Here is a 23,398-nt window from a genome sequence, read left to right as displayed (position 1 = left end):
TTTTATCTGTGCCTCTGCCACAAAGAATCCCTACATGATTCCGAGCAAGTCACTTAAACCGAACTTTCCACAAGTGGTCACTAATGATGTATTCTCATTTTCTGGGTGCCTGGCTTGAGATGCTGGGGTCTGGCTTGACGAAGTGCTGAGCACTCACAGATGCAACTGAAGTCAATGGAAGCTGTGCTTTGAACATATAAAGGGCACAGGCAACCTTCATTCGGGCATATCCTAACTTCTGAATGCTTGACTTTGCAACCTTGATGTTCTTTTTAACATAGGTTTTTTTAAAGTGGACTCCAAAATATAAAGTCATTCGGATAGCATGGCACTGTGTGCATAGTGATGGGACTCATATTTAGGATTCTGGGCCCCAGGCTAGGTTGAGACTGAGCGTGCAGTGTATATACCTAAGGTGATGGCTCATCTCTAGGGGCTCATGAGACGCTCCAGACTGAACTGATGACTGCCAATCAGAACACTGCATTGAGGGTGGTGCAGGCCTATCATAAGGGCGGTCAGCCAGGGGGAAAGCAGAAGCAGCGTGTAAGGAGGGAAGAACTACGGAGGAGGGAAAGGGGAAGAAAATCCTCAGCAATTAAAAATAAAACAAGGTAGTTGGAGGAATGTCACTCTTTGAGCAGAAAGTGTCCTGTGTCATGTAGGAGCTTGGGGGAAACCGTTGTAGCCCTATCTTAAGACATTTTAACATCTCGGACGGGGGACCAAGTTCTAGCAAGATTCCACTGTGTGCAGTAGATGGGACCTTAAATGGATTTTGTAACCACGTCCAAAGCTTTAGCCTGGTTACCGAGCCCTGGAAAAGTCCTGTTTAGATGAGAGATAGGAATTGCATTGGAAGTGAGACAGGGAACAACTGGGTTATATCTGGGCCCCCGACCCAATTCGATGTGTGCTTCAAACAGGAACTCAATACTTCACCCTTGTGGTCATTAAGTGGTTAGGATATTAACTTAACATTTCACTTGTATAATGGCCCTTCCAGGAGCTCAGAGCCAGCAAGCACCATGCCAGGCATTTGCTCAGAACTGACTCATGTTGAATCACCAGTGTTATTTCAGATATTCCCTACCTCATATTGGTCTGCCTTGACTATACATAGCTTGTGATGGGACCACAACACAAAGCAATAAAGCTGCAGGATGTAGTTTGCTATATTCAAACATAATGAAACAGACACACTCATGATGGGAATACCCTTTTCACAGAAAAGGAGTTGTGGGATTCTTGATGATTATAGGTGGTCAGGAGCTGGGTTTCACACCTTGGCTTGGGTCATACGCAGTACAAGGCTGCGGGACTGAAATTGTGGTCCCTCTTGAGAGCTTCCATTTTGGTTGCAATGTCCCTCAAATAAACAAACAAGTTAAAAGAATAAATATAGAAAAGAGGGCCTGATTCTCCACTGCTTGCCCTCCTGTCACCATTTACCTCTGCGCAGAACAAGTGCAAAGGGGGGGAGGGGGCTGAAAACACCACCGTACTGATTTTACAACCACTTGGTACAGGTGTGAACAATGACACACGGAGCAAAGCTGTGGGGAATTTGGCTCAGAATATCTGAGGTCCCAACAGCCCATTCATACCTCCATGGAACAGCAAAGGACAGCGTCTTCTTTCACATCCTGAGATTGCAACAACTGCAAGAGAGAAAGAGAAAAAGAGGCAGCCAGTTATTAAAGCATACCTTGTTTCTACTGCCTTATAATCCCTCCCCTACCAGACTGCTCCTTCCATGTTTTAACCTGTGTTCGCTTTCCCCACAGCCACAGCAGGGAAAAGAAGAAAGTGGAGGGGGAAAAAGAAAGATGTCTCTGGTGTGAACGAAGAGACACAAGGTCAGAATGCAGCGTTTCCACGGTTGAGATGGAGGAAGCAGAGCAGAACATACACAGTACATGATAACTTTCAGGGTACATGTTAAGTATGTAGTGAGAGTTTTTATGACGTAGGTTACTGTACACAAGGAAATGCGCTAAGTCCCACCAAGTCATTTCACTAAACATCCATCACATGATAATTTTCAGCCATTAACAGTCTGGACTGCAGTTGAAGCAGTAAGTAGAAGTGAAGGGCTCTCTATGCCCTTTCCAAATTAGAAAGCATAGGAAGCATTATGACTTTGCATCCTGAACCTGATGGTCTCTTTCAGAGCAGTTCTTTTGAACAATCCTAGAATTACGTTGCAGGAAAGCATCATTTCCTACACACACAAGCGCCAACTTCTCCTAGCACTGGTGGGTGCTCGCGCCTCCCCACCCCTGGCCCTGCCCCGACTCCACCCCGCCCCGCCCCCATTCCAACTCCTTCCCCAAAGTCCCTGCCCCAAATCTGCCCTCTCCCTGCCCCTACTGGACCCCTTCCACAAATCCCCACCCAGGCCCCGCCTCTTCCCCACCTCCTCCCCTGATCGTGCTGCGATCCCGCTCCTTCCCCCTCCCTCCCACAGCTTGTTACGCGGCAAAACAGCTGTTTCGCGGCAACAAGCCTGGGAGGAGAAGCGGGGACGCGGTGCGCTCAGGGGAGGAGGCGGAGGTGAGCTGGGGGGTGCGGGGAGCTTGGCTGCCGGTGGGTGCAGAGCACCCACCAATTTTTCCCCATGGGTGCTCCAGCCCTGGAGCACCCACAGAGTCAGCACCTATGCCTACACACAGCGATTGATTCTACTTCCACCACACGGATTTCACACCTGTAATTCCACTGACTCCCAACTGTGCCTAAATGTGGAACTACTTCCAATTGTGGAGAACTGAACTCACAACTGTGTCTTAGACTAAAACTTTCTCCTAAATTACTAGTGCTTACTGAAGATAGTAGGGTGGATTTTCACGGGGCGTGGAACTGTGGGTTGGGAGTGGGCATTAGTGTCTGGCGAATGGAAATAATGGTGGGGGGGAATATATGTTTTCACCCCCCCCCCCCCCTCAAAGTTTTCTGTCCCCGCTGCTCACACTGAGGCAAGAGAGGAACGGGAGCTGGTGGAAGGGCTGGAGCAGCCACGGCAGTGCATGGGATCAGTTGGCCGCCAGGGAGCAGGTAGAACTCCCTGGCAGTCCAGTCCCACCTTCCAGCGGGTTGGGACAGGGTCCTGGCACTTGGGTGGGGGGCAGGAGTGCATCACCATACAGAGTGAAGCTACCAAGGGTGTGGGGGAGCACTGAGGTGTCCCTTAACAGCCTGGCGCGCTCCCCACTTCTCAGGAGTTCCTCTTGCTCCCCCTCCCTGCTCCCCACACAATGTGATGTCGATGGCCCAAAAATCTAAATGCATCAATGCAGAATCCCCCACAATGCTGGGTTTTGCTAGTGTGGATAGTGACACTTCCCACCACCTTCTGCATTCAATATATTTTGTCAGCACCAGTTCCAGACTTTGCTCTGCCTTTTCTACTCTTATCCCAAATGTGAGTTTCTTCGTTTGTTTTACAAGCATGAGCAATTTTAAAGAGAAACCAAACTCCTGGAGTGGAAGGATTAGATTTTTCTCGGTAAACACTGATTTCACTGTACACATGTAAACTGATGAAAGAATATTTCCATCAACAAAAATCATGATCTACAGACTGGCAAAGTAAGAAAAATGCTGCTTGAGAACGACAGTTTGATTTAAGGGGATTTACTTTGTATATTTTTACGTGATGTTGACAATTTGTGTTTTTTGAATATCAGCATCTACTGTCATTAAATAATTACTGTGAAACCCCCTATTCTAGGAGTCCACCATGATTTCCTGCAACGGTGCAAATTTAAATCAATAAAAATAAAAAAATGCTTAAACCCCAAAATTTTGCACAAATATGAAAATGTAAATCAATAAAACTTTTAAAAGTTTTAAAACAAAATATTATCTGTCAAAATTATAAAAGAACAGAGGGCACAGCCAGCTGATCAGTACCGGAGTTTATTCATTGGTCTGAATTGTAAGTAATAAGTTACAAATTTGTTAATTCAGTTTGGAGTGGAGCTGTGGTGAATGATGATTTCTGAAGTGGCCTTTGAAGAGCGCCTACCATACCTATCAGTATCTAGAGGAGTGATACATTGTGGAGCATGTACAGGAGGAGAGACATGGTGCATATGGATGTCTGGGGGAACGTGAGGAAACTCTCATTGTGAGGGCACCTGAGGGACAGGGATGTTTCTGGGATGGATGGGAAACAAGGGAAAGAGGAGGGAGAGATGGGTTTACAGCTAGAGAGGGAGAAAGGAAAAGAGAGGAGGAAAAGGAGGAAGCAGCTGCTGAGGGAAGACAGCAAGCATACACTCTGGGCCAGGCCATGGGCAAGCTTAGTCCCTGAAAGAAAGATGGCCATCAACAAGTTTAGGCTTGAAATTAGACAAAGATTTCTAACTATCAGAGGAGTGAAGATCCAATGGGAGCAGTGGGGGCAAAAAACCTACCTGGCTTCAAGACTGAGCTTGATAAGTTTATGGAGGGGGTGGTATGATCAGACTGCCCACAATGGCATGTAGCCAATCTGTGAATGGTAGTAGCAAATATCCCCAGTGGCTGGCGATGGGACATTAGGTGGGTAGGGCTCTGAGTTACTACAGAGAATTCTTTCCTGATGTCTGGCTGTTGGGTCTTTCCGAAATGCTCAGGGTCCAACTGACCACCATATTTGGGGTCAGGAAGGAATTTGGCAGAGACCCTGCCACACACTGGCAGAGACCCCAGGGTGGGTTTTTTTCCCCTTCCTCTGCAGCAGGGGTCACGGGTCACATACAGGTTTGAACTAGTGGCAATGGTGGAATCTCTGTAACCTGAAGTCTTTAGATCATGATCTGAGGACTTCAGAGGTCATGGGTCTATTACAGGAATAGGTGGGCGAGGTTCTGTGGCCTCCAAAATGCAGGAAGTCAAACTAGATGATCATGTTGGTCCCTTCTGGCCTATGTGTCTATTAACTGGGAGCTCAGGAAGACCAGGCGTTAGGAAGAACATTTTGGGCCCATCTGCACTGGCCTCCCAGCTATCTTCAAAGACCAGATTTATACATGGTTTCTGCTAAACCTGTTTACCACAGTGAGGCGGGTCAGACAGTTGGTCAGTCTGATGTGGGTCAGACCAAGGTTGGTCTTGTGGCCAAAGCACTGGACTGAGACTCAGCCTAGTGCATGCTTTTAAAATACTGTTTCTGCCCCATCTACCCAGCTGGCTTAAGAGTGTGGTAAATCGGTCCAGAGGGAATTGTGTTTAAAACCAGCTCATAAACATGGCTGTGAGGCCAGTGTGTAAACAGCCATTAGACAGGTGGGAAGGAACAGCGTAGAGAAAAGGTAGTGGTGAACGGGGGCCCTTTCAAACGCTGCTCTATGGAGAGGGGACAGATGGGGCAAGAGAGGGGGCCCTTCCCACCAGCTATCATAACAAGATAACGATAAACATGGAGCATTTAAACAGTGCTGGGGTACTGCCTCCTCTCGCGCTGTGTTTGCAAAAGCGGTTTTCATAGAATCATAGGCTTCGAAGGGATCGCAAGGGTCATCTAATCTAACCCCCTGCAAAGATGCAGGAGCTTAGTCACATTACGCCCTGTCTGCACTGAGGGCTGGACTGTGCTAGACAAAACCATTTATAAAATGGGTGATTTGTGTAGCACAGGCAGGGCTGAATCAATGTCTCCTGTGCTAGCTTAGATGGCTGTGCATAAGCCTCCCGGCCAACAGAAATAACAGATCTCTAAGCTACTCCTCAAACCTAAGGGGGCTAACCTGGCTGACACATCTCATATTTGCATGCAAGGACTACTGGCTGGTTCGGTCTGTGCAGGTGGGGCTACAGAACTCAGGGACAGGGATTTTGTTATTTGCCCAGTGATTTTGTAATCCTTTTCAAAGGAATGTTATTCTGATGCTCACTATGCTTCTCCCTTTGTCTCCCTGCGTATCCTAGGCACAGGAGAAGAGTCTGTGGGGCTAGCGCCCCTGCTAGACTGCACCCTCTGAGTGGCTCCTATGCACCAGCAGGCTGGTACGGGTGCCAACAATCGTGTTACCCTTGCTGCCTGCCTCTGCAGCCCTGGGAGATCTCCTCTGCATCTACCCTTTGCTCCAAGGCCCCAGCGCTGAACTGCGTTTAAGAGCCATATCCTGAATTCCCATGGCATGTGTGACACCCAGTCCCAATAGGAAATCAAGTCAATGGAAGTCACATGCATGCAGAGTCTACAGTTTGACCCTGAGGTAATGAAGTTTGCACCATTCAGCTGTTGTTGGAATTGCAACTTTGAAGTGTCTGGCTTTTGTGTGATCAAAGTCTCAACCTAATTAATTGCATTAGCAGTTTAATGTATTTTATCCAAATGTATTATTTATGCCTATTATGTAAGCACCCTTCCTACAGTCTAATTATGATCTATATTTTAAAATGTATAACTCGCACACTGTATATGCTATATTTGCAGAACTAGTACCACAGAAATCAGTCGTCTTTCCAAAACAGGCACTCACATCTACCAGGACAGCTAAAAAAGGTGGAAGAAGGAGCTTAACAGAGTAGAGAAGACAGAGTAACGGGGAGGAGGAGCAAGAGGCAGACAACAGCACAGGTGAGAGGAGACTTGCACACTTCTCTATCTAACCTGTAATCATCCCCTGGAGGCTTGGACTGTCCTAGGGAAAACTTCCTTTTGCTCCTGAGTCAGTTCCTCATATCAAGCGAAGCCGTGGAATGAGAGAAGCGGTGCCTGCTGGAGAGTAGACAAAGAGTCTACTTGATTTCCTAACAGGAGGAGCCGCATGCCAGAATCTGCCTGACTGGTCAGATAATACCCAACCTTTGTTGCGAAAGGATTCTCACTTTAGCTGGGGGTTTCTGGTGCTAACAGCTTTGTAGATTGGAAGGAGACACCCCAAGAACATGAATTTAGATCTCTGGAAGGGAGGGCTCCTGCTTCCAAATTTCTGTATTCCTGTGACAGATCAGCATATGCCAATATGTTTGGGAAGGCTAGCATGTCTGGATGGTCTCAGGGGGTTACGTTTTCATGAACAAATGAAAATAAATTTTATAGGCTCTCTTCCTGGAAATAATGTGTGTTGCGTGGTGAGAGTGATTTCATGGGAGCTGTAAGGCATTTTTCCTAGAATTCATTAATCTCTGCACGCAAATGGCTCACAATTTCTTTTACAAAGTAGTCCAAGAAAAGATGCTTTACATGGACATTTTTGTGTGTGGCAAAGAAACAAAAACAGATATGTGCCCGGCATGTGGAGATGACAAATTGCCACTGTGCCAGTAGATGCTCCCAGAGCACAAGCAGCCTTGAGTCCGTGCCAGTGTTCTTAACATCCACTTTGGGACAAGACAACCTATTTCTTTCAAAAACTGAAAGCATGTCCACACTAGTGGTGGTACCTTGCATCAAAGGAATTTCAAGTGACTTACAAACGCAGCTGAAGTCTTACTGTATCCCTAGGACGATAGGGAAGTATTGTTATTTCCATGTTACAGAGGTAAACTGAGGCACAGATCAGTTAAATGTCTTGCTCGGTGTTATCCGAGACACTAGCACCATGAACTGAATCTACGGACCCTGACACACAGTCCCATGTTCTTATCACTAGACCACATTCTGTATGAAGTAGGGATACATGAACATTTAAACGTACAGCTTAAGTCCAGAGGCGTAAACTACACTTGCCTGGTTACTGACATTACTCCTGAAGGCATAGTGCTAATTACTAGAGCTGTGTAAAATATTTCACGCAAAAGAAAAAAAACATTTGCCATAAGGTTTCTATTAACACGAAATGGGCTTGATGTAAGAACACAGATAGAAAGATACACATTTCATCTCCATGAAATTGTCATTCAAACTGGGCACAAAATTTTGCACCCATCCAGACAACCATGAACATTTCAGCACGTTTCAAAATTATTTATATTGTGGAGGTCAAATTGACTGAAGTCAATGATATTTCTTCTAGTTCCCTGACTGGCTGAGCCTCCCGCTGTGCTCAGCAGCGCTAGCAAAAGCCACTTAGGATGTGTCTACACTGCGTCTGGGACCACGCCTCCCAGTCTTGGTCGACAGACTCATGTAAGCGGGACTCAAGTCTCAATGTCAAAATAACATGCATGCAACAATTTTTAGTGCACTAGTGCGAGCCCTGCTAACCGAAGTCTGTGGGGCCCAGGCGGGGAAGCTCCCTCTCAGAATAAGTGTAGCCAAACCCGTGACTCTATTTCTACAAAGAAGGGGCTGCCCTTTGTGTGCTCACTCCAAGTCCATCAGGGGAACCCTCTTTCCTCCCCCCCCAAACACCAGTGGTCTGTTATTTTTCCAAGGGTCATTTGCTTAGTGACCATTGCAAGACCTTATAGGGTCTTTTGCCTGTGCCCTGATTTCTGAGAGCCAGCTGTGCAGCGGTGCACGTGGGAAGATCATGTACTTAACTGAGCCAATGGGAATTGTTACAACTCCAGCTTTTATTGTCACAAGACCAGGGATGATGAAAACAGCCAAGTGGGGGCAAATTGCACAGTGCAAACCAGGATGCGGGGGATGAATAACCAGAATAACCTGCCAGCAAATCCAGTTTGAAGACTTCCACAGTCTGTACCAATTTGGGATCGGTTTGGAAATGTTAGTGCTCTGCCTACCAAGGTATCAGAAGGTCAAGGAGCCTGCTCCGTGCTCCCACTGAAGCCAATGACAAACTGCCATTAATTTCAAGGGGAACAGGATCAAACCCAGTTCCTCAGATGGGATGTTTGATTCGGAGTTAAGGGCACGGCTACACTGGAAACTTCAAAGCGCTGCTACGGGAATGCTCCCACGGCAGCGCTTTGAAGTGCGAGTGTGGTCGCGCGCGAGCGCTGGGAGAGAGCTCTCCCAGGGCTCTTGGTAATCCAGGAGCCTGTCTACACTAGCGCTGTACTAGCCTGTACTACACTAGCCTACCTCGGAGCCTGTCTACACTAGCGCTGCAAAGTGTTCAGACTTGCTGCGCTCAGGGGGGTGATTTTTCACGTCCCTGAGCCAGCAAGTTAGAGCGCTATAGAATGTAAGTGTAGGCAAGCCCTAAGGCTGTGAGCAAAGAGAGATACAGTGGTCTTGGGGCTCAGTGCTTCTGAGACATTACTTTGCCTTAGGCAAAACAAAGGACCACTGGGAATCACTGTCTTTGCGGGACCATGCTCTTGTGTCGTCACAGGAACTGCCCCAATCTCCCCCACTAGCAGCAGCAGGTCCGCAGAGCAATGTGACTCACCACTCAACTCTGATTTTCCCCTGAGGCTGCAGAACAAATGATGATAGCTTTTTGGAGCGGGCCCCCGTGGCCTGCTGAGCTGCTCCCATGAAGTGTGTGTGTGCGTGCGTGCGCGCCATCCAGACTTCATCCTGCCTGTCTGAAGTCATAATAACCACTAACCATGGGACCACAGGATGTGATCTCATCCCAAGGGCTCAGGGAGATAAAAACCATGGAAAGAAAATATAGAGAGAGACCACTGCACTTGATTGCAAAGGGCCCCGCCCGGGCCTGCAGGACATTCCTGAATCGTGTAAGAGTGCATGGCGGCTGATGCAAATTGCAAATCATTGTTTACATTCAGCTGAAAGGTCTTGGGGGGCTGACAATGCCTGGTATGAAGGGTGAAAAATGAAAACAAAGCCACCTGAGGAGTAAGGACAATCCTATGAGGTGATATCTTGCTTCACTTATCTGCTGAGAGTACTTCCTCTCCATTCTGAATGAGACATGAATGCCCCTCCATCTGCTCACTGAGGAAGAATGGCAATCTGACCCACACTCTCCCTCTCATGCTCCTTATTTGAGGCCAAATTCTGCTTTCACCGACACTGGTGGAAATCCACCCAAGTCAATGGCATTACTCTGGCCTGATTTTGATCTACATGCAACTGGTGCAAACCAAGAGTAACTTCATTAAGTCAAGAGTTACACAAAAAGCATGAAACTGGTGGAAGTGGTTGACAAAAAACAGGCTCTCTGGAATGACAATAGTGAATGGGAGCAGCATTTGGACCTTGATAACTCTATCTTTTGCATCAGGGCTACTTGGTCAATCTTCATAGTTAAAAAAATGTTATTGTTATTACAATACTTAATGGATGGGATTCAATACAATCCATAGCTTTCTAAAATTATGTGATCCTGGACACAAAACATTATACAGTGCAACTGGGACCAAAGATATCATAGAACCTTCTGCAACGGAATCTCTGTTTCCCCCCCTACCCAGTATCTTGAGGTGAGACAGATTACAAACTCTGTTCTCTGTCTTGCCCCTGCCCAAAATTAGAGAATAAGGTTATGCATTTAATTATTGATGTAAAATTACTGAGTCTGCACGCTACATTTATATGTCAAAGAGAGACGAGTTCCCTGCCCTGAAGAGCTTAGGATCTAAATAAGACAATCACAGACCAAGACAGGCCACAAACAATACTTCAGGAGAGGGAGATGATGAATGAGGAGGAGGGAGATGACACACAAATATCCCCCAACACCTTCCACTGGACTCAAGAGGACAGGAGAACTCTTGAGGTGATATATCACAGTCCATGATGCAGTCTCTGATGTCTACCTCTAGCAATCAATCTCTAGCCTACTGATTCAAGCTGGGCACAGAGTTTTGAGCTCCTGGAACCTTCCAGTGTCAGAGTAATGCACAGCTCCCGGACAAACAGGTAGCGGCGGAGGAAGGTTTTTGAACTGGAAAGATTTTTTTATGTACTGAATATGCCTCCAAAGTGCTAATGAAGTCTCCCTGTGAAAATCTAAAGCAGCCATGTACAGAGGTGAATTGTGGCACTGGGATTTCTTGGTTGCCAAACCTCCATAAATTATTATCAATACTAAATGCTAAAAATTAGGCTCTGTAAGGGCACAGTCATATAATAAAAGTGTATGTAGTGGAAACAGAGCAACAACAATTACTGTCTCTTAAGCTGCCTGGCTGGAATATCTGATGACCCATCCCTGACTTCCCCCAGCCTTCCCGCACTTCTTACAAACTTCTGTTACAATGCACTACTGTGTCAGGGAGACAGGGACAAGACTAAAGTGACCTTCACTATTAACAGAAAGTGGCATGAAAAACATTAAAGTTTGAAGACATCCCTGCTAGGAGCTGGGCTGTGGTATTCACGCCGTGGAGAATAAAATCTCCCACAGCTCTGAGACACGGGGTGAGCAGATGGTCAAAGGGGAAAGCCAGGGCACATGCTGCTGGGGTGGGGAGAGTTTTCGAGATTGGGCCGGGGGAAGGGGGGAGAAGGAGGTGAGCAAAGGAAGGTTTGGCCGGGGAGGGAGGAGAGGAAGGGAGTGAAGGTAGTTCACTCCCCACTTGTCAGCCAAGCCACCTCTTTTCTCTTTCCCCACACAACAAATAAAGACCAGGGCCTTTACCCCTCCCTCGTCACCCCCTTTAGTCCTTTTTCCAGGGCCCAGTCCATTCACTCTATCCATGGGCCCAGGCTATGCTGTATCTGTGAATCTCTCCTGCTCCAATCCTACTCTCTTTCTCTCTCCTTCTCTAGATTTTACATTCTGCTCCTCTTCCTTCTCTGTTCTTATATCTTCTGTGCTTTTGTTTTCTCCTTTTCCTTTCCCTCACACCCCTCTCTTCTTGTTCCTCCTCTCTGCCTCCCCACAGCCCTCAATCTGCTTCCTTTTGCCATTTCCCTTTGGAGCGCTCACTGCCCCCCTCCCCTCACACTCGCAAACAGGGAGTGTAACGCTCATTAACTCCTCTCTCCGTGTCCTTCTCTCATTCATTCCTTTGTCTCCCTCCTTTCCCCCTAGAAACAGCCACCTGGTTGTCTCCACACCTCCTGTCACAATCTGGTGCTCATCTCTGGTATAGGTGAGGTGGGGAGAAGCCAGGATGACAACCAAGGCTGGGTCAGTAGGCATGTGCATGTGATAGAAATGCAGCTGAGGTGCCTGCTGCCTTGTTCATAACTTGGGGCAATGCAGAAGTGACTTGCTGAGGATGGCTGGGTCCAGGTCTCATGCAGAGGGCAGGAAGCAGGGTGGTGACAGTCCTGGTGGGAGAGCAGCCCTTAAGGCGCATAAACAATCAGCTAGCCTGCTATCAGTTTCACTGGCCAGAAGCTTTGTTAGGGTGCCAAAGGCCACAGGGATTTTGAAGAACTGGGACAAAACACTAATTTTTGTAAAACAAACTGAAATACCAGGAATAGCACTGGAAGGGAGACATTGCTGGTTTTCAGACGCAAGCCACCCTACAGAGGCTTAATGCAAACAAACAGATATAGCAAACATCTATTTCCTTCCCCTTTGGATGAAGGTGTCTGATTTTATTTCCCTACATATGAATCATTTTCTTCCCGAGAGAGGGCCTGATTCTGATCTCAAGTACTCTGAGGTGCATCTCCACTGAAGTGTATGGAATAACCGGTGTAAAAGCAGTGTGAACTAAAAGTCACGCTCCACCCATGTCTTTAATGCTACAATATATAGAGGCAAATTCTGTCTCATTCTATTACTAGAAGAAAAATCTTAAAATCCTATCATCTTATTATACTGCCAAAGACCCTCATTAGTCTCAAAGGGTTGATTTTTTTTAAATGTGAAAGATTTAAAAAAAAAAAACAAGGACAACCCAACACTTTAAAAGTTGCAATTTTCTTCCCCAGACAGCACCGCCCCCCAAGCCTTCTGACAGAAGTTGGAAAGGTTCTTCCCCAGTCTTCCTCTAAGGAAGACAGTGAAAAGACGGTGTCCTCTTGACTTTTAGACATTAATTACCAAGTTAGGTTATTTTTCTAAATTACACAGTGTGGCCCCAGGAGATAACACGAATTCAGAGGAGGGAAGGAAACGAATGAAGTCTACAAAAAAGAACTAGGTAAGTTCATGGAAGATAGATCCATCAATGGCTATTAGCCAGGATGGGCAGGGATGGCATCATCAAGTGATCCTGTTTGCCAGAAGCTGGGATTGGGTGACCGGGGATGGATCACTTGATGATTACCTGTTCTGTTCATTCCCTCTGGGGCACCTCGCATTGGCCACTGTCAGCAGACAGGATACTGGGCTAGATGGACCTTTGGTCTGACCAGTATGGCCGTTCTTATATTCATATGACACAGCAGACTCAGGCACAGGGGAAAGGCAATTAGACAAGGAGTATTATCTTCTATATCCATCACCCTGAGGCTCATACGTAACTGCCTGTACCATAGGCAGTGAAGTAATGGGTTAATGCCAGCACTTTAAATGAGACTGAAATGGAATGGTCTCTGCCAGCCAGACTACAGGGATGATGCACAATTGCAAATATGTACATCTCCTACTCTCTGATTGGCTGTGAGGTCTGCTCTCTCCACAATCACTGGATGGTTATTCATCAATACTGGTGTTGTGTAAATCCTTGTATGCTGATCAACTGAGGCTCGTTAATGCCCACTCAGAGGCAGAGTTTTGGACGATCACTGCAGAGTTATGTAATTTAAAAAAAACGCTCAAAACACGCAACATTGTTAACCCCTCAGCTGGTCTCGAACCTCCCACTCCTGTGCAAGACTTTTAGGAAGGCAGCAGCAAAGAGATTCTAGTGGCATGTAGCCTCTGCCAATCTCCTTGAAGCTCTGAATCTGGCTTCTGGATAAATCATAGCACAGAAACAGCCCTGGTTCCATTTGGACATCCTCCTTGAAGACAGAGAGAAGACAGTGATACTCAGCCATTCGATACTGCTAATCCATCTGCAGCTGTTGATGGAGTGGCACTGAGATGGCTACCATCTTTCCATTCCATCAGTTCCCAGTGAATTGTGGCCAGCCGCCCATGCTCACTTAAAGACTTGTCTTGTGGAGTTTCACAGGACTCAGTCCTGACATTGCCCTTCTTTAATGCCTATGTACAACCGTTAGGTGATATGGTCAGATAAAATGGGCTGCTCCACCACCAGATATACCCAAAACATACACTTCTGTGCAGTCCCACAGGGCAGGAAGGACCCCATGAAAAACTGCTGTCTCAGACTGAACCCAAGACAGACTAAAGTTGTCATAGTTGACAGAAGGACATCATTATTTATATTACTGAAGCACCAAAAGGCCCCAGCTGAGATCCCATTATACTAGGCACATGGTATGAAACAGTCCCTGCCTCAAAGAGCTTACAGTCTAAATAGACAAGACAGGACAGACGATGGGCAGCAGACAGGAAATACTATTATCCATGTTACAGATGGAGAAAAAAGCATGATCAGGTTAAGTGATTGGCCAATTGTCTAAATGTAGATCTCCTGGATCTCAGCCCTGGGTCTGAACCACGGCACCGTCTCTCCTCTCTTCCACTGAACGCATCCGATGAAGTGAGCTGTTGCTCACGAAAGCTTATGCTCAAATAAATTGGTTAGTCTCTAAGGTGCCACAAGTCCTCCTGTTCTTTTTGTGGATACAGACTAACATGGCGGCTACTCTGAAATCTCCCATCCTGAAACTCAGGATTGCCACCATGATTGTGAAGCAATAGTTTTCTAGTCTGTTTATTAGCAGGTCTACCTACAAAATAACATGGTAAATCTATGGAGAGCTGCTCTTCCCCCACAAACTCTGTCTCCCTGCTCCCCAGGCACCAATATGAAAAGACAAAACTGGCTTAAACTACTGATTCCTGCTCTACTGAAACTTTGGGAAAAACTCCATGAGCCTGACCCTGAGAGATGGTGAGCTCCCACAAGTCTCCGCTGACGTCATTACACCGCATCTCTTTGGGGATCAGGCTTTTACTCTGCATTTCCCACAGGTGTGCTGACATCGCCCTTCTCCTGTTTGAACCAGGCAAGCGAGGGCTGGATACAATATGGTTGCTGTGGTTAAAAGAAAAATGTAGGTATAGGTGAGGGGTTCCCTCCTGACCACCCAGCTTGAGGAGTAACTAATCTGTACCCCTCATGTGGAAATTCTGCGATGTGAGAGGCAGTATGATCCCCTGGACTGGGTGCTGGGCTCAGGAGACTTTGATTCTAATCCTGGCTCAGCCACTGCGCATCTTCAGCAAATCACTCCACCTCTTTCCTTTCGTCCCCATCTGCTGTCTTGCCTATTTAGAACATTGGCTCTTTGGGGCAGGGCTTGAGCTCTTACTGTGCACAATGGAATCCCAGTATTGGCTGGGGCCTCTAGGTGCTACTGGAATATAATGCCCCCGTGCTGGTCATCCCTGCCTCTCATCCCCTCTGTTTCCATTGTTCCTATTTTATGATCATTCTGAAAGAGGTCCATTGCCACGAAGGAAGAGAAACACGGCTGTGCTAGTGGAAGCCAACCCCCTTTGGATGTGCTCCTGTTTTCAAACTTTGTTTGTTTTTTTTTTTAAATAGGAAATGGAAAGAGGTAGATGGCAGAATTTAGAGAAATGGACGTTTAAGGCCAGTTGAGTTTCATTTGCTTATGCCAGGGCTGAATTTGACCCTTAGAGTTCAGTCACATTACTGTCTCTTCATTGGTGCAAGAACAGAAATTAGAACACTAACCCCAGTTATCCTGGGAAGGATGAGTGCGGGAGAAGGGATGTGCCCCCACCATGGTACTCTGGGAACTGTGAGTGTGTGAGAGAAAGATCGTTTGTTGCAGCCTTGTGAATTATAGTTACTTTAAATCAGGAGGATGAAAGGGGGACAATTGTACCAGGGCCCCAAGCTCAGGGGAGTCCCCAAAACATCTGTAACTGGGGTGAAATGGGAGGGCATGGGGCCCCAGTGAACATGATCCACCAGGGCCCCAGATTTCTCTCGACAGGCCTAATCATTGGGCTTTCTGAGCAATGCCGTTGTACAGAGGGATAGAGTTTAGGGCCACCAACTGCACCTGGCACAATTTAGAGCAGTCATCCAGTGGCACTATCTACCTGGGTGGACCAGCCCCGCACACAGGGAACAGAGAATATACTACCCAGCCCACCAAGCCCTCACATAAACACCTCCTTGGAGACCAGGAGCAGCGAATACATTCAAAGTCGTCACCGTCAAGGGGATTTCACCTTAGGAAGAAAATTTCTGGGAGATCAACAACGAGCCTTTGACAACTGCAGCATACCCTGCTGGCCTCCAATGCCCCTCAACAGTCATACAAACTGCATCAGTAAAAAGCCACAGCTTCCAGCTTTTCCTGACAAATACTAGGTCAGTCCTCAGCATGAGCATCACTGATTGAGCTGTTCACAGAAGAGACTTCCGACTGTACATGAATCATCAAAACCTGCTTATGGCCCAGTTTGTCCCCACACGATACCTACCACGCAACCGCCTTACAGCATGCCAGGGCAATGGGGTGGCCATTTTAATTTCACCAGACCAGAAATGCAAAGGCATATCCACCATGAAAATGGGGAGAGATCTGAGTGTATGTGAAGTGAGCGACGGAAGAAACAGTGGGGTACTTCTGCTATTTAGATCTCCAGCCATGAGAGCTTCCAAGGCCCCAGTCGAATTCCTGAAAGAGCTAACAGAGTTTCCACCAAGCCTGATAGCAGAATCTCCAAGAATCATGGTCCTGGAAGATCTCAATATCCGTGTGTACAGCAGACCTGAAGAAAGAGACCCAGCGATGGAACTCCTTGCCAGGAGAGACAAGAATGAGGCCAAACCTGACTGTGTTCAGACTGAACTGTAAGATGGCCCGTAGAGAAAACCTTTCCCTAGGAACAATGTCCTGTTCCACACACACCCACCCAGGCTGCTCCCCCCTTTGGAACACACACATACCCTTCAGCCCAGGGGGATGGATGGGAAGAAAAGATGTTCATTTATTTGTATTTTGAACTTTTATACTTTGTTATAATTTTGTCTGGTGCCTGTAAACTAAGCCAGCAAGCTCTTTAGATTCGATAGTTACAACAGTCCTCTATCCTCCTGTTTTTATCTGCAAAGTGCCCTCTTCTCTCTTTCAATTCCCTCCTTAAAACCCACTTCTGCAAACAATCCTTTCCACCTTCTCCTTGTCAATAAATCCCTCACCAGTCCAGCCCTCATCTTTATCCAAGGTTTTTTTCTCACATTTGCCTTGTCCAACTTTAACCGTCAGTTCTTCCAAGCAGTGAACGTGTTTTCATCTCAGTTTGTAAAGCACGGTGCAAATTCCCCGGGTTGTGTAACAGATTTCTTTTAACAATAATAAATAATAATGTTCAGATGCAATAACTAGGTATGTGTTATTCATTACAACACATAATACGCCCAGCCCCCAGCAGATACAGCCGCACCTCACTTTTCCTTTCCCAAGGTCAGCTTTCCTCTTGAGTCCAAACAACACAAACTGAGCTGACATACAGCAAAAAAGTGTGGCTTACTCACTGTTATACAAGTCCATTTTTCTCCTGTTGAGAAAGGCTGCTTTGGTGACCTCTGAGTTGTCGTCCTCCTCCTCATTAGCCAGCAGCAGGAATTCTTTCAGGCTTGCCCACCCCGTACCAATGTCATCACTGACACTGCCCCTCAACCGTATTCACTCCCCATTCTGTCCAGCCTAGCATAAGCGTAGGCCATTATGGAAGGTGTTAATATGCTTTTACTGGGGGAGGAAAGGAAGGGAGCTACGGAGAGGAAGCCTCCCTGGGGGAAGGGAAGAGACATTCCTGCCACAGCCATCAGACAACATTCCCCTTCCTCTTGCTCACTCCCTTGGTGACCTTTGGCTGAGTCTGCCAAAGGTATAAAGGAAAAGGAGGGCGGGGGGAGAGAAAGAGAGAGGCTAAGATGCAAGAATTGCTGAAAGGACCGAGAGACAGAGATCTTAGCTTGTCTCTAATAATGCTTTTTTATAAAGGACTACAGAGTAAAAGAACTGGGTGGATAGGAGGCAGGAGAAAAAGCAAGCACAAGTATTTGAAGGGTGTCATCAAACAGGAGGGCGAATCACAGAGTTTGAAGCCAGTAGGGACCATCAGATCATCTGGACTGAGCTGCTGTATAGCACAGGCCGCCAAAACCACCTGAGCCCGCACTCCAAACCCAACAAACGAAATTAGACCAAAGTATTACCCCCGACAGGAGACTAGACTAGTATGCACCACAGGCAGAGAATCGGAGGGACTGAGGTGCACCAGTGCTCAAGACCCCCGCCATGTTAGGGAAACAATTAAGTGAGATATACCCAGGTAATCCTGGCAAGTGACCCACACCCGCATGGTGCAGAGGAAGGTGATAAATCCCCAAGGTCACTGCCGATCTGACTGGGTGAAATTCCTTCCTGACCCCACATGTGGCCGTCTGTCACATGCCGAGCATGGGAGCAAGAACCGGCCAGCCAAGCACCTGAGAGAGAGACAGCTCAGTGCCACCTCAGAGCCCTGGTGGTCCACGTCCAATGTTCCATCTCCAGCTATGGCCATCCCTCACGCTTCAGAGGAAGGAGACAAGACAAAACAAAACAAAAAACCAACATCCCCAGGCTCTTCAAGGGGGTACAAATAGGAGTGATGGGATGAAGTTACACAAAGGAAAATTTAGGATGAATATCAGGGAGATCTATTAGGCTGTGAAAATGTCTACCAAGGAAGTGGTATAATTCCCATGTTCTTGGGACATTCAAAACTGCACTGGGCCCTAGAAAAAGCACTACTGGGAACAATCTTGCACTGGCAGGAGGAGTGAAAGATCAGGCTAGTTTTGTCATCTAAGCTGAGGAAAATGCAATATGTGAAAGAGCATGAAAAGCGAAGGAGATTTAAACAATCCTGCCACTTGTAAGAATTCAAGCTGTGATGGGTAACACAGGCAAGGAGAGGTTTCAGAGTAACAGCCGTGTTAGTCTGTATTCGCAAAAAGAAAAGGAGTACTTGTGGCACCTTAGAGACTAACCAATTTATTTGAGCATAAACTTTCGTGAGCTACAGCTCACTTCATCGGATGCATACTGTGGAAAATACAGAAAATGTTTTTACACACACAGACCATGAAAAAATGGGTGTTTATCACTACAAAAGGTTTTCTCTCCCCCCAGCCCACTCTCCTGCTGGTTATAGCTTATCTAAAGTGATCACTCTCCTTACAATGTGTATGATAATCAAGGTGGGCCATTTCCAGCACAAATCCAGGATTTAACAAGAACGTCTGAGGAACTGGGGGGGGGGGCGGGGGGGGGAGGAATAAACAAGGGGAAATAGGTTACTTTTTATAATGAATCAACCATTCCCAGTCTCTATTCAAGCCTAAGTTAATTGTATTCAATTTGCAAATTAATTCCAATTCAGCAGTCTCTCTTTGGAATCTGTTTCTGAAGTTTTTCTGTTGTAATATCGCAACTTTCATGTCTGTAATCGCGTGACCAGGGAGATTGAAGTGTTCTCCGACTGGTTTATGAATGTTATAATTCTTGACATTTGATTTGTGTCCATTTATTCTTTTACGTAGAGACTGTCCAGTCTGACCAATATACAAGGCAAAGGGGCATTGCTGGCACATGATGGCATATATCACATTGGCAGATGTGATCACTTTAGATAACCTTTACCAGCAGGAGAGTGGGGTGGGGGGAGAGAAAACCTTTTGTAGTGATAAAAACCCATTTTTTCATGGTCTGTGTGTATAAAAACATCTTCCATACTTTCCACAGTATGCATCCGATGAAGTGAGCTGTAGCTCACGAAAGCTTATGCTCAAATAAATTGGTTAGTCTCTAAGGTGCCACAAGTACAGGCAAGGAGAGTGCTGTCAGAGCCACCTAGGCCTGCCTTTCATTGCCTGAACCACCCTCATCTGGCTTTGTCTTCGAAGAGACCTGACAAGGGCAGAATGTTCCTACGGGAAGGAATGGTGCCTGCACAGCATCACCTCCCCTGGAAATCCACAAATGTACTTCTGTGGGTAGCTCCCAGGGTTGGACCCAACAGGTCCTGGAGGGTGAGAAGGGGACAAGATGCTCTTCTAAGCCTTGTACCCTGCTGACCCAGCAGATCTCCCTCCATCCGGCTTCCAACATCGCTAATCCCCCTGTGGAGTTCCATCTGCAGCTACTACCGAGCAGCCTGAGAGCTGGGCCGAACAGGAGCAGGGACCACAGCAACTGCACAACAGGGCTGCTGTGCATCAAGGACCGTTACAGCTTGCATAACTCCAGGGGTTCCCAGTATCCAGCTTGAGTCTGGTGATCCGTTTAGAGTCACCACCTATCACAAACGATGACTGGCTGAACCCATTCTCATGAGTCCATCCTGTGAGACAAGGTTAGCTAAGGGTATTAAAAAAAATCCCAAAGCTGGTTATGTCTAGATGCCATGAAGCAGAGAGCCTGCAACATCAGGTCCCAACCTCCCTCCAAGGATCAGCCCTAGATCCACCATTTTAGGGTTTGAAAACAGCAGAGTCATCACCGCCGCTGCCAATCCTGATAACTAATAAGCAAAAACACTTTGCTCAGGGAGAAAGATGGGAAAAGAAAATCTCAGCATAACTTGGCTCTTTATTTACATTTATTTAGAGATTTTAAAGTATCCATGCTGATAATGAATCACTGGTATTCTGAATTAATTTTCTGTTATCCAAATGAATTTTAATTCACATTGGGTTTCATACGAGTCACAACATACTCATTGGGATGACATATATGGCTATTTCTTGCAATATCTTTGGGAGAGCTTACTGTATTACATTTACGTATTATTTGGCCACAGATTGTATGTAATTCCATGGGGGAGGATGACCACAGCTCCTCCAGGAATTAAGAAGAGTGGAGGGGTGATTGGGCAAATTCTCCCAGATTGTAACCCCTCCAATGAGGTACAACCACCAGCAGAGGCTCAGATTTACAGGTTCAAACTGGATTCTCCAAAGACCAACAGACAAGGACAGGACTTTTGGCTAAATACCCTGAGGTTAAACTGTCTCAGGACCTGCTTTCTGATCCAGCAAGCAGACAGAACATTCTGTCCAAGGGGGCCCCCAATCCTTCCTGCGAAGGGTTGAAAGGACTTTGGCCTATTGAGGCCCCATAAGACGGATGGGTGACCTCTGGTAAGCATGTGTAGAGGAACTTTTATTGTTTTAATATGTTTTTTTCTGTAATGCTTTCATCTTAAGAATAAATGTGCTTGCTTAGAAAGGGCTGTGCAATAACTTTTGACCGAGGGAAACCACAGCTGTTCATAGCCTTCCAAGAGAAAGCAAAGTGCAGACACTGGCCTGTTTAGGCAGTCAGGCTTGCTGGGGATGTCACAGTGCCAGCAGAGAACTGTACAGACTTTGAAACCACTGGTCAGGAGGGAAAGAGACATGGGTTTCCACCCTAGAGAGGTGACAGCTGAGGAGCTGGAAGCCTGAGCGTGGGACTGAGAGTCCTCGAGGGACCACGGGGGTGGAATACAGGGGCAGCTGCCCTGAACTGTCACACTGACAACACACTAGAACATATTACTAAACAATCAATCTGTAACCACCTAGAGGATAATAGGGTTATAAAGAATAGCCAGCATGGAAGAACAAATCATGCCCAACCAATCTAATTTCCCTCTTTGACAGGGATACCAGCCTAGTGGATAGGGGAGAAGCAGTAGATGTGATTTATCTTGATTTGTAGTAAGGCTTTTCACACTGTCCCACATGACAGTCTCATAAGCAAACTAGGGAAACGTGGTTTAGATGAAATTACAATAAGGTGGGTGCACAACTGGTTGAAAGACCATACTCAAAGAGTAGTTATTAATGTTTCACTGTCAAACTGGGAGGAAGTACCTAATAGGGTCCCACAGGGTCTGTCCTGGGTCCAGTACTATTCAATATTATTTATTAGTGACTTGGATAATGCAGTGGAGAGTATGCTCATAAAATCTGTGGATGACACCAAGCTGGGAGGGGTTGTAAGCACTCTGGCAGGAAGGATTAGAATTCAAAACGACCTTGACAAATTGGAGAATTGGTCTGAAATCAGTAAGTCAAAATTCAATAAAGACAAGTGCAAAGTGCTACATTCAGGAAGGAAAAATCAAATGGACAAGTACAAAATAGGGAATAACTGGCTAGGTGGTAGAACATCTTAAAAGGATCTGGGGATTATAGTGGATCACAAATTGAATGTGAGTCAACAATGTGATGCAGTTGCGAAAAAAGCTGGGGTATATTAACATGTAAGACATGGAAGGTAACTGTCCTGTTCTACTTGGCACTGGAGCCTCAGCTTCAGTATGGTGTCCAGTGGTGTCTATGAGGAAAGACACCACTGGGCATGTTTAATTTTGAGAGAAGAAAACTGAGAGGGGACCTGATAACAGTCTTCAAATATGTTAAGGATGGTATAAAAGGGACTGTAATCAATTGTTCTCTATGTCCATTGAAGGTAGGATAAGAAGTAATCAGCTTAATCTGCAGCATGGGAGATTTACGTTAGATATTAGTAAAAAAAAATTCAACTATAAGGATAGCTAAGTAATGGAGTAGGTTATCAAGGGAGCTTGTGGAATTCCCACCCGTTGGAGGTTTTTAAGAACAGGTCAGACAAACACCTCTCAGGGATACTCTAGGTTTACTGGGTCCCGTCTCAGCACAAGCGGCTGGACTAGGTGGCCTCTCAGGATCCCTTCCAGCCCTACATTACTATGATTAAACATCACATGGGGGAATGTTGTCTAGTGGTTGAGAGAATATTGTTTAGTGTGTGCCACAATATTGTCTAGTGTGTGTCACAAGTGTGACACACTGGGGAGTGTGTGCTAAACATCCCCCTTTGTGCTGATGCAGAGAGGATATGATTTGGTACAGGTCCCAACTGGGTAGCATTACCAGTCATGCTTTTAGCTCTGAAGGTCCCTGGTTCATTTCCCAGTACCTATCATGGTTACGACACACTGGGAATTGAACCAGGGACCTGCAGAGCTAAAAGCATGACTCGTAATGCTACCCAGTTGGGACCTGTACCAATTCATATCCTCTCTGCATCAGCACAAAGGGGGATGTTTAGCACACACTCCCCAGTGTGTCACACTTGTGACACACACAAGACAATATTGTGACACACACTAGACAATATTCTCAGTTGGGGTTGCTAGGCAGATAGGGCTTCTGGGTTCTCCTAGTTTATAATAATGACTCACTTAATTTATCTGTGCCTCAGTTTACTCATCTCTCCACTCACAGTGGTGTTGTTACGAGCTTAATGTTTACAGCATGCCCTGGCACATACAGATAAAGTTTGCTATGTAAGTACAAAATAATTACTCACAGTGTTTCCCTTTTTTTGCTATTGTGTTTGTTTCAAGAGCAGAACTTATCTTACTGCCAGTTATTTAGCTCTGTTCTTGTATGGGGCTACAGAGGCACAGCTGATAAAATTGCGATTCACAACTCCACTAAATGGGCCATAAGATTGCTTTTCCTAAAAATGTCTTCTACAAGCAGCAGAAGACATAAAAGCTTTTAAATTGGCTGGAAAAAAGTTCTC

At 46.3% G+C, this 23,398-nt stretch overlaps 1 protein-coding gene across 9 annotated transcripts in view; it reads right to left on the bottom strand.

Moving 5' to 3' along the window:
* Positions 1-23,398, bottom strand: part of CTIF (cap binding complex dependent translation initiation factor) — a 334,688-nt gene that overhangs the window by 11,168 nt on the left and 300,122 nt on the right. For all 9 annotated transcript variants that reach the window (XM_037902488.2, XM_037902490.2, XM_037902493.2 and 6 more), the window contains one exon: positions 1,608-1,661. In XM_037902488.2, the coding sequence (XP_037758416.1) occupies positions 1,608-1,661 (54 nt within the window). The remainder of the gene's footprint in view (positions 1-1,607; positions 1,662-23,398) is intronic.

This window comes from Chelonia mydas, chromosome 5, assembly GCF_015237465.2.
Source record: "Chelonia mydas isolate rCheMyd1 chromosome 5, rCheMyd1.pri.v2, whole genome shotgun sequence".
Taxonomy (NCBI): domain Eukaryota; kingdom Metazoa; phylum Chordata; order Testudines; family Cheloniidae; genus Chelonia; species Chelonia mydas.
This window is presented reverse-complemented; position numbering and strand designations above follow the sequence as displayed.